The following is a 12,031-nucleotide window of genomic DNA, read 5'->3' on the forward strand; positions in this document are numbered from 1 at the left end:
TCCTATACCCACCCTTCCCCGAACCTCCATTCCTATACCCACCCTTCCCCCAACCCCAGGCCAACCCATATCCATTCCAACAGGCCACCCCCATATCCATTCCAACAGCCCACCCTATACCCATTCCAACCACAGACCACCCCATACCCATTCCAACCCCAGGCCACCCTATACCCATCCACACCCCAGGCCACCCACACGGTACCTGAACCCCAACCCGAGGCCACCCACACCATACCTCAACCCCAACCTCCATCCACACCCCAACCCTAGGCCACCCACACCATACCTCAACCCCAACCCAAGGCCACCCACACCATACCTCAACCCAAACCCCAACCTCAACCCAGTTCCCAACCCCAGGGCCCAACCACTTCCAGTAGCCCCGCGTCATACAAACCAGGAATTATGAGTCTGATTCCCAAGTTGACTCTGCCGACACTCAGAGGCACGGAGTTGCCGCTTATTAAGGTGGAACGTAACCGCCGAGTGGAAGACTGGCTTGTCAGATTAGTTCGATGCTGGAGGCTGTCCCAGAGGATAGTTTGAAAATTGCTCTTGCTATGGGGGCTTGCGTGGACGTAGCCGGTCCACTGGCGAGACTGACAGAGTTTCAGCACCTGACGACTTGGCCTCAGTTTGTCCAAGCGATTAGGGACAGATTCAAGGAAAAGGTGTCAGAAGATGAGGCTCATTTTTATCTGCAGTCACTTAGGAAGGATGACCGCAGCACTGTCAAGGATTTCGGGACACTATTAAAGAGCAGGTTTGACGACCTCACTACGGAACTGGGGTTAGATTCGAGTCAGGCAAAGCGATTAGCCAAACAATTGTTCTGCAAAGCGTAACCTTCTGTTATGGGGCCGTTTTTATTTGCGGAGAGAGCGTTTGTGAGTTATAAAGACCTAGTCCAACAGGCCGCCACAGCCTTAGACAGGCAGACGCGCACAGGGACATCGGGCGCTCAGTCGTCCCCATACGTAGAGGCGTTAAGTAAAGGCGAGGGGGGACAAGCTGAGTAACTGTAGCACGGGTTCATCAGGCGGGAAGCAGCCCACAGATGCAAGTTGGAGCCACCCTGCGCGGGGTACCAACAGAGATCCGCGGAGGTGTTACTCCTGCGGGAAGAGCGGGCATATACAGAGGGACTGTAAAGTCACTACTACGAAAGCATGAAAGCAGGCTCCTAGTGATGGTAGGCCTACTTTTGAGGTGAAAGTGGAAGGTGTAAGATTGACAGCTTTTGTTGATACAGGAAGCCAGGCAACAGTAATTAAAAAGGCAGCCTTCAGCAATTTTAAGTATGCACGTCTTAAACGTTGCGCAAAGACATTAACAGCGGTCAATGGGGAAAAGATTGAGATTGTAGGTCAAGGTACAGTTAATTTTGAGATTGATGGGGAATTGCAGCCTCACACATGTACGATCGTAGAGAACCTTGATTTTCCTGGTCACATCTTAATGGGAACTGAGTGTCTGTCGCGATTTGATTATTCCTTGTCTGCTCAAAAAGGGGCTAGGAACTGCAGGTTGCAGTTGGGACAGACTTCCTACCCAGTGGAGATGATCGACCATCCCCCAGTTGTAGCTTCAATTAAGAGGAAGTAGAAATATAATGCGCACTATTTAAAATTGATTTTTAAGTCTCTTCCAGACACATTTATATATAATTGGTATTGGCATATTCCTGACATATTGGCATATTGACATATTGACATATTTGCATATTCGGTATTGGCTATTCCTGATTTTAAGAAAGAGTGGGAGGTGCACACTGACGCCAGCGGTATTGCTATTGGCGGGTGCTTAATTCAGCGAGATGCGGATAATTTACCCCATCCAGTAGCCTATTTCAGTAGGAAGGTCAAAGGACCTGAAGTTCGTTATTCAGCTACGGATCGGGAGGCACTGGCAGTAGTAGAATCAGTTAGGTATTTCGAGCCTTAACTATTTCAGCGGCACTTTGTAATTTACACAGACCATAGAGCATTAACACACATATTTAAAAAGCAAACAAAATGCCCACGTATGTCACGCTGGTCTCACGAACTTTCGGCCCACTCATTTCAGATCTTGTACAAGCCTGGTCCAGCACACGTTGTGCCAGATACGCTAAGTAGAAACATAGCGGCAGTTCAAGTTAATGAAAATATTGAAACCATTCCATCAGCTAAAATGAGAGAATACCAGATGAGCAAGCCTAGATGGAAAGAAATTATTGAGTATTTAGAGGGAAGAAAATACCCGAAAAAGAATTTTTTTTTACCTATTCATGATTTTGAAATGAAACAGGGCATCCTGTATTATGTTAATAGCCAGAATGATAGAGCAGTATTTCAACTAGTTATTCCGGACGCGTTGCGGTCATCAGCGTTAAAGCTTGCACATGCATCTAAAATTGCAGGGCATCCGGGGGTTGTTAAAACCCACTTAAAGGCAAAGTCTCTATTTTATTTTCCAGGATTACTTTCTGAAGTAATCAATTTCGTGAAGTTGTGCAATCGTTGCCAGAGGAGGAAAGGTACCCTTATGGTACAAGCCCCACTTCAGGAATTTCCTGAAATTCGTGAACCTCTAGACCGTGTGGGGGCCGAGATGATTGATTTACATCACAGTCATTCAGGTAATAGATACGTGTTGGTGCTAGTTGACCATTTCTAGAACTGCCTTCAGCGGGTCTAGTTCCTGACTCATGACTTCACCGACGAGTCAGGGGATGAGGATGACCCTCTGTCATCGCTCATCAGTAGTCAGGTGCAGTCTCGCCACCCTATGGTGACGAGATCTCGCGCTATACAGTAAAGTAACTTCCTAGGTTAGTATAATTTAGTATTCATTAGATTTTCCTGTAAAGGCAATGAGGTGAACTATCTCTATACTTAACTCAGGTAGCAGCTTTTACCGTGCTCTGGGGTTCGACCTCCACCAAACCCAGAGTTTATCTATGCTTCCGCTGTGTTGTATCTGTCTGTTCCCAGGTCTGATTGGTACACCGACCCAGTTGTTCCAGCCACACGTGAACCCTTGTCTGTAAAGACCGAGGGGGGAGGCACGTTATACAAAGCCCTCCCCCCACCAGACCCAGTAACCCATACATCAGTTACTTTGGGGATGAGTGACTATCCAAGAGTCACCCGGCCGACGCCTCACGTCACTAACGAGGTTGTCAGGGTCAGCGAGCTGTCCACATTTAGCAGTAACCGGAGGTGCCATACAACGCCGGGGTAGCTGTCTCGACATCACCACTACTCACCTGCTGCGTCATCAAGACTGCAGCCATTCCAGCAGTGTTGGAAGAGAGGTCAAGAAATGGAATGCATGTAGCAGTACTCAAGAATTTCGCCGGAAGATTAATGATTACGTCATCTGAAGCAACAAGAAAGCGGAACTAAGGCGGTCACAGGTGGAAGGCACGGTTTCCCTACAGAGTTCCGGGACTCGCCAATAGAAGGTCGCAAAATTGTCTCCTTTGGCCTAAAGTCGGCGGTACGAGGGTATACACAGTTGGTGTTTACGGCCTAGTAACCTGGTGACATCAAGAAACGCCTGAGATGACGTGAGCAATGATGGAAGACGAGATTCACCTGTTCTGCAAACAAGCAACCCGCCTCTACGACCTTCTGACACCACTCCTGCTAAGAGACACCGTTGGTACATCCAGTCCTGCTCTGCTGTGGTCATCTGCGACGTCAAGTTTAACATCAAGACTGCCGTGTGAACTGTGATTGATATGAAGGTGTGTGGACTGTCGGGAGCAAGAGCTATGGCCGAAGTAACAGTATTCTACAGCTGTCACTAGGCACTCAGCTCTACTACACTCTGTCGTCATTCAAGAGTACCGGATGGGAGTACAAGAGGACCAGGTATTGATGTCTACACATGGGGTGAAGCAAGATCGGCACCGTCATCGTCAAGCGACTACATTCATTGTCCAGTAGCATCGATTTTTTTTTCCTCGATTACTCAATATGAACAATTGATACAAACAAAGAAAGTTCGCTCTGAACATCTGTGTAAAGAATATCTGGACACTTTTGTTTAAATGTTGAAAACAGATTTAGAATCGCAATACCTTATAAATGTTGAAAAACAAATTTAAAATAATTATTCTGGTATAATGATATATGGAAATTTCACTCCATAAATTGGTCAAGTAATCAAAATCGAAGCCCCTGTGTAATTGTTTAAGCCCAGAACAAACGGTTATGGAAAATTATGTTGTGTGCTACTTTTTCAGAATGTTTGAACACAGGAGAGGCGAACCAATATAAACATTGACACTTCTAGTGAGTGAGGACACTTGGCTGTACAGTCAGCTGAAACCTGTGATATAGTATAGGATTTTTTTTTTATATTTTTAGATACATGTAATAAACGTTAGGTGTGTTCCTTAGCATGTCAAGGTTGACATTGATTGGGGAGTGGACAGTACAAGGTTGTGAACTTGATAGTTCCGTAGTACGCTCCCGGATGACTGAAAGTTCAGTCTGAAGATATAACTTTTATGTTTTATGACGGAGCACGGTGTGGCCGGCTCTAGAGGACACATAAACTTGGCTAGTGAAGAGCCAAGAGATTTTAATAGCTAGTCTTTGATGTTAGAGTAGGGACATGTTATTTAGCTATGTCAGTAAGGGTAGGATGTGTGTTTCCTGATGTTGGAGGATTGCTCTCAGTTGACAGCTGAGAAATTTATGAATTTGAACATGTTTATTATGATGATGTTGGACACTCTAATAATTGTCAAATTTTCTTAGTTAGGTTAGCTTTTGTTTGTGGCATGAGTTGAATTGTGGATTTGGATACTAAACCTCATTATTTTTAACAAATTAACAAGGTTTACTAAGTGCTTGTGTGGGGGGGTTGTAACAAACTAGGTTTGTTGTAAGAATTATCCAGAAGGTTCCAGAAGTCTCGTGTAGGGACCTGACCACAACATTGCGCATTCCACTGGGGATTAGCAAGTCTGAGTCACAAAATGGCTGGCGTCTTTGTTCATAGTTTTGTATAAGGAATCATTCTATAGTATTCACTTATTTAGAGAAATTAGCCTCTATTCATTTTGTATTCAAATTGTATTGTACAGTATTAATTTATAATATCAAAAATATTCTAATTATTAGGAGACGTGAGTTAAGTCACCATCAGTGACATCACGAGCCAGAACTAGGCTATAAGGTGGAGTGACTTGGCGGTCATAGGTCACCAGAGGATTCCATGTTCTCTATTTCTCAATGGTCAAATACCCATTTTGTGATCGGGAGTAGCTCTTCCTTAAGATGCTTGTGTAATTTAACTTCAGTTAAAATAATTCAACCAATCTGGATCATTCAGTGCAACAGAGGTTAGTTGTTAAAAATTAAGCCGTGCTAGTAACTTGGTAAAACTTAGACTAGGTGGAAGGATACAATGCTCTGGTCTGGGTTGGGCTAGCTGAGCAGAGATCAGTGTGGTTTGAGTAGCAGCTCGAGCAGGTGGCCTTCCTATCATCGGCCTCCAGACAGCACGAACATCTAGCTGGTCGACGAAGGTAGAGTTGCTTTACGAGTAATTGTAGGAAATAGGTCACTCATTGCCGATCTGGTCAATTAGGGAGTGTTCAAGTTTAGGGAGTGCCATTTCTTACAGTTTGTTTTAGTTTTGAATAAATTAATTAGTTATTAATTTGCATTTGCATTATTTTCCATGTGTGTGTTATATTTATGTGAATTTGTCCTTGTCACGTGGTCCCCACGAGGCAGAGTTGAATTGGGCGCCGATTCTAACACCGAGTCATAATTCAGTATTCCCATTGATTTTTAATTCCACACTTAAGATCCAAGGTTATATGTTACTAGTGGGGATAAAGCCCCAAAGTTATTGATTAGCATGATCGATCCAGACCTCGATCATTGCTCAGGGTAACTGGTCTGGTGGTGGCGGCGGAAAGGCGACCCTAGGGTTTTGCTAGAAGCCTAGTCCACGTCATACGGGTTGTAGAATCTAAAGTCGGTCAATCGTCTTGAGACCACGTGGCGTGGGGTCGGCTTAAGTGAAAGTTTTGGGGTCCCTTGGTAGAGAACAAAAGTAAGATACGGGCAGAGGGAGAGTAAAGGGAGAAAAGTTCATTCGAGAACCCCTTCCCCGTGTTACAATGGTGCACAGCGGTGGTTTCAACAATTTTGTTTGAAATTGTTGAAAGGCTCACGCATCTAGCCATGCGGACACGTGCGTGGATGCTAGGGAGTCAGCCGCGGGCCAGGATTAGCAGTGCGCCTCACAACAGTGCGGTTGAGTGGGGATTGGGGAATCGTGATCGTTCGGGCTGATACGATTAAGGTTTAGTTAGTAAGATTACGCTGTTAAGATTATTGAGTAGGAGAACGCTCCGAGTTGATTGGACTGGGAACCTTACTCGACCCATTGCAATTGATTCAGAGGTGATGGGAGCCGCCATACTCTCGACAGCAGTTCCTAGTGGGCTGTCTGGGTGGATTTATCTGTGGGACGCCAGGAGATAGTCCGAGGGCGTTGTTAGACGACCCAAAACGCTGGGAAAAACGTAAATCCGTGAAGGGCGTTGCGGCCTCCGAGGGTTGGACTAGTAACCTACCTAGCAGCGATTCAACGACTAAGTGATCGCACACTTAGTGGAGGTTGAGTCGTCTCTAGTCTTAATTGTTGCTAAAAGCTGCGTGTCGCTCTGTTAGAATCTAGATGGTCGAGACCCCTAGGCTAGGTGCGGTACGGCGAGCCGGTAGGAGCAATTATAGGATTAAGTCGAGTGTATCATTGAATTAAGTATACTTAAATTTATAAAGTAATTCCGTTTATTTGCGTTGTTCTAGAGATTAACTTTTTTTCCCTAAATTCAATCCCCGGTTAAATTTTTTTCCCAAGTGTTAGTATTTTCTTGTATATTAGGCTAAGTCCGTACATTAAGTTTTGCTAGTCCCTGTTGTATTAGTCTAAGTCAGAGGTGTGGTTTTCTAGTGCGCAGTTAATCCTCTGGACTTAGGGCTATATGTCGGTCACTATAGTTAGTGAAGGAGTTTGTTAAGAGATAGTAATTTTCGTTGTAAATGTTTTAGAGACCACGTGAAAATATTTCTAAGTATTTTGGGATAAGTTTTCGGCTAAGTCAACGTCGGAAAGTCGTTAACTGTAATAAATTTGTATTCGTGGGTCACGTGTATGTTCTGGGCGTCATTAGGATTCCCCAGTCGATGCGGATGATATTTTCTAGTTTTACCAGTAAGACGGTAGAATTGCGTTTTTAGACTTAGAATTCTGTTTTCAGTAGAAACGTAGGTGGAAAATTTTCCAAGTCCAGCTTAAGTCCCCGTGTTACAACCAGCCATGGCGTTATTACCAGCCATGGCGTCATCACCAGCCATGGCGTCATCACCAGCCATGGCGTCATAACCAGCCATGGCGTCATTACCAGCCATGGTGTCATCACCAGCCATGGCGTCATAACCAGCCATGGTGTCATCACCAGCCATGGCGTCATAACCAGCCATGGTGTCATCACCAGCCATGGCGTCATAACCAGCCATGGTGTCATCACCAGCCATGGCGTCATAACCAGCCATGGTGTCATAACCAGCCATGGCATCATAACCAGCCATGGCGTCATAACCAGCCATGGCGTCATAACCAGCCATGGTGTCATAACCAGCCATGGCGTCACCATCAGCCATGGCGTCATAACCAGCCATGGCGTCATAACCAGCCATGGCATCATAACCAGCCATGGCGTCATAACCAGCCATGGCGTCATAACCAGCTATGGCGTCATAACCAGCCATGGTGTCACGACCAGCCATGGCGTCATAACCAGCCATGGTGTCATAACCAGCCATGTCGTCATAACCAGCCATGGTGTCATAATCAGCCATGGCGTCACCACCAGCCATGGCGTCATTACCAGCCATGGCGTCATTACCAGCCATGGTGTCATAACCAGCCATGGCGTCATAACCAGCCATGGCGTCATAACCAGCCATGGTGTCATAACCAGCCATGGCGTCATAACCAGCCATGGTGTCACCACCAGCCATGGTGTCACCACCAGCCATGGCGTCATCACCAGCCATGGTGTCACCACCAGCCATGGCGTCACCACCAGCCATGGTGTCATCACCAGCCATGGTGTCATCACCAGCCATGGCGTCACCACCAGCCATGGTGTCATCACCAGCCATGGTGTCATCACCAGCCATGGTGTCATCACCAGCCATGGCGTCATAACCAGCCATGGCGTCATCACCAGCCATGGCGTCATAACCAGCCATGGCGTCACCACCAGCCATGGTGTCATCACCAGCCATGGTGTCATCACCAGCCATGGCGTCACCACCAGCCATGGTGTCATCACCAGCCATGGCGTCATAACCAGCCATGGCGTCATCACCAGCCATGGCGTCATAACCAGCCATGGCGTCATCACCAGCCATGGTGTCATCACCAGCCATGGCGTCAACACCAGCCATGGCGTCACCACCAGCCATGGAGTCATCACCAGCTATGGTGTCATCACCAGCCATGGAGTCATCACCAGCCATGGTGTCATCACCAGCCATGGCGTCATAACCAGCCATGGCGTCATAACCAGCCATGGCGTCATAACCAGCCATGGAGTCATCACCATCCATGGAGTCATCACCATCCCTGGCGTCACCACCAGCCATGGAGTCCTCACCATCCATGGCGTCAACACCAGCCATGGCGTCACCATCAGCCATGGTGTCATCACCAGCCATGGCGTCATAACCAGCCATAGCGTCACCACCAGCCATGCAGTCACCACCAGCCATGGCGTCACCACCAGCCATGAAGTCATCACCAGCCATGGCGTCACCACCAGCCATGAAGTCATCACCAGCCATGGCGTCATAACCAGCCATGGAGTCGTCACCAGCCATGGAGTCGTCACCAGCCATGGGATCACCTCCAGCCATGGCGTCAGCACCAGCTATGGCATCACCATCTGCCATGGTGTCATCACCAGGCATGGCATCATAACCAGCCATGGCGTCATAACCAGCCATGGAGTTATCACAAGCCATGGAGTCATCACCAGCCATGGAGTCACCACCAGCCATAGCGTAACTACCAGCCATGCGATCACCTCCAGCCATGGTGTCACCATCAGCCATGGTGTCACCACCAGCAATGGCGGCACCACCAGCCATGGCGTCAGCACCAGCTATGGCATCACCACCAGCCATAGCGTCATCACCAGCCATTGCGTCACAACCACCCAAGGCATCATCACCATCAGCCATTGTGTCACCACCAGCCATGGCGTCGCCACCAGCCATTGTGTCACCACCATCCGTGGCGTAACCACCAGCCATTGTGTCGCCAACATCCATGATGGCATCACCTTCCATGGCGTCACTACCAGACATGGGATCACCACCAGCCATGGCGTCACCACCAGCCATGGCATCGTCACCACTAGCCATGGCATCGTCAACAGCAGCCATTGCATTGTCACCTGCCATGGCGTCATGACTACCCATGGCATAATGATTACCCATGGCGTCCATGACTACCCATGGCGTCATCACTACCCCTGGCATCATCACTACCCATGGCATCATGACTACCCATGGCATCATGACTACCCATGGCGTCAGTAGTGAAATGTACGCCTATGACCGTGCGCACCGGCTGTCAAGTGGGCCTAATAGGCCCAGGTGTGACAGCTTGTTGAGGTATGTAGAGTGCTTTGTTTACGGTTGTTTGGCGCGCGCCGGACGCATGTGAGCGTCCGGTGTTTGGTTACGCAGTATGGGATGATGGGGGGTCATGTTGTGTGGGGTAGGAGAGTATGTGGGGTGTTACGAACCTTACCTCCTGTGGAGGTTGCTTTCGGTTGTAAAGTGTTGGTGGACACAGTGGCAAGTGTTTATTAGTATAAATCCCCAGCTGAGATCAGAGAGGCCGCGAGTCATCATTATTACTCCGCCCAGTAAAGTAGTGCCTTCTCAGCTGGAGATCATCAGAAATAATGTGAACTGGAATAGCTTAACTATGTAAGGAAAAAATGGACTCTATAAAAAAGTATGCTTGGGGAATATAGTAAATAAAATCATTAATGTGTTTGATAGCATACGTAAAGAATAGAGTATTAAGGGGCGATGATGCAAGAGAGGTGGACGCCATCTTGACTGAAGGGGGAGGTGTATCGCTGACGACCGTTCCTGCTGTTTGAGGGGTTTTCTCCGGCCGTTCAGTCAGTTAAGCCTATCCTTGTCTATATCCAGGGTTGCAAGATTGGGTAGAGTAATATTACAGAAGTTGGCGAGGTTTTGTAAGAGTCCAGGTTTCCTAGAGGCAAAAATATGTGTCGTTGGATGATAGCGGTTTGTGGCTGGGTGCACGACACCAGGTATGGGACAGTGAGCTGTGGGGTGGTCAGAGCCACTTGAGTTTATAATACATAGTCATCTTATGTTGTGAGGAAAACGCCTTGTTAAATGTATTCCTGTGTAACTTGTACTTATAAATTTGTGACTTGTGCACTAGGCTTTTTCCCTTTCTCCTTTCACTCCCTAGACAACAGTGTAAGGACCACCACCACCAAATTCTCACTAGCTCCCTGTGACAACAAAAACGTATCACTACTGATAACATCAGTAAGACACAGGCCGTGATATGGGGCTATGTGGTGTATGAGGTAGAGAATGGAATATGTGGATGAGAGTGGATGCGAGTAGTTGAATATGTATGGGTGTTTCCCGTAGAGTTCATCCTGTGTGTAGATAATAGTTTGATTAAAAGATGTGAGTATGTATTGCTATGTAGAGGGTGTGTGTAGGTGTGAGGGGGTCCCAACATATGTGGATATATTGATGGGGTGGGGGAGCTTCCCCTCGGCAGGAGAGTGTTTAGTGTCATTTGTGGTTTTTGCGGTTTTGACAGCCATTATTTTTCTTCGAGGATTGCAGGTGTGTTTGGTGACGATCCATGAGGAGAATAGTTGCGCCATACACGGCAGGAAGTGTTAATAATTAAGTGTTTAATTAATTCATGAAGTGTTAATGAGCTGTTAATTCCAGTTGTGGCAATGATCGTTTCTTTAATGGTGCCACTCTGGCCTTTGATGTAAGCAAATTGGCTAGCCCTTTTAAGACTAGGTAAGCTACTGTGCCATAAGCCTTTCCTGAGGCATCACAGAATACATGTAGCTTAATTGGTTCCTTTTCATTTACTGTGTTCCGAGGGAACTTGACAGACTCTAGGACACTTAAATCTTTCACTAACCCTTGCCATTTTTCTTGTAAGGTAGGTGTTAGAAGATCATCCCAGCCTATCTTTTGTTGCCAACATTCCTGCATTATCAACTTCCCATTAATTAAGATGGGACTTAATAGTCCCAATGGGTCGAAGGGTTTGCTGACTTGTGAGAGTAATTTTCTCATTGTTAGGTTGGTGGTATTTGGCTGCACCGACTTGATTGTCAACTGATCTGCTGTCATATCCCATTCGACGCCTAGTACTTTTGTCTTCTCAGGTACATGGTATCGGGAAAATCATTTTCGATCATTTGATATAATTTGGCATTGTTGGAGATCCACGACTGGAGAGGCATATTTGCTCCCATTAATTCTCGATTGGCCTCGTGGTATATGTTCAGCAGTTTACTCTGACTGTTGGTTGTTCCTTGGAAATTGTTCACATACAAGTTATTGCTAATTTCTGTTTTATTTGGGCTATTGGATTTTTTCAAGTGCATGTCTAAGGTAGCTTGAAGCAGAAATAGCAGAAGACGTGGCACCAAACAAAACAGACGCAAACCTGTAAGTGATTAATTCACTGTTTGGATCATTAGGATCCTTGATCCACAGGAACTATATATAGTTACGGTCTTCTTCTTGGAGACCTAGCCGAAGGAAAGCTTTACTGATGTCTGCCGTGTATGCGTAAGTCCCGATGTGGAACTTTAACAGCACATCGTATAGCCTTTGTGTCAGGTTAGGGCCAGTTTGAAGGCAGTCATTTAAGGAAACACTACTCTGCTTTGTCTTAGCACTGCAAT

General features: G+C 46.7%; 1 protein-coding gene across 1 annotated transcript; it reads right to left on the reverse strand.

Annotated features, from left to right (window-relative positions):
* Positions 1-1,038: 1,038 nt before the first annotated feature.
* Positions 1,039-9,527, reverse strand: LOC123749318 (seminal vesicle major clotting proteins-like). Its single transcript, XM_069320186.1, has 2 exons — positions 8,828-9,527; positions 1,039-1,118 (listed from the first exon to the last, which is right to left on the reverse strand). The coding sequence occupies exons 1-2, from the start codon at positions 9,525-9,527 to the stop codon at positions 1,039-1,041; spliced, it is 780 nt and encodes a 259-aa protein (XP_069176287.1).
* Between the last annotated feature and the right edge of the window lie 2,504 nt (positions 9,528-12,031).

This window comes from Procambarus clarkii, unplaced genomic scaffold (genome assembly GCF_040958095.1).
Source record: "Procambarus clarkii isolate CNS0578487 unplaced genomic scaffold, FALCON_Pclarkii_2.0 HiC_scaffold_104, whole genome shotgun sequence".
Classification (NCBI taxonomy): domain Eukaryota; kingdom Metazoa; phylum Arthropoda; class Malacostraca; order Decapoda; family Cambaridae; genus Procambarus; species Procambarus clarkii.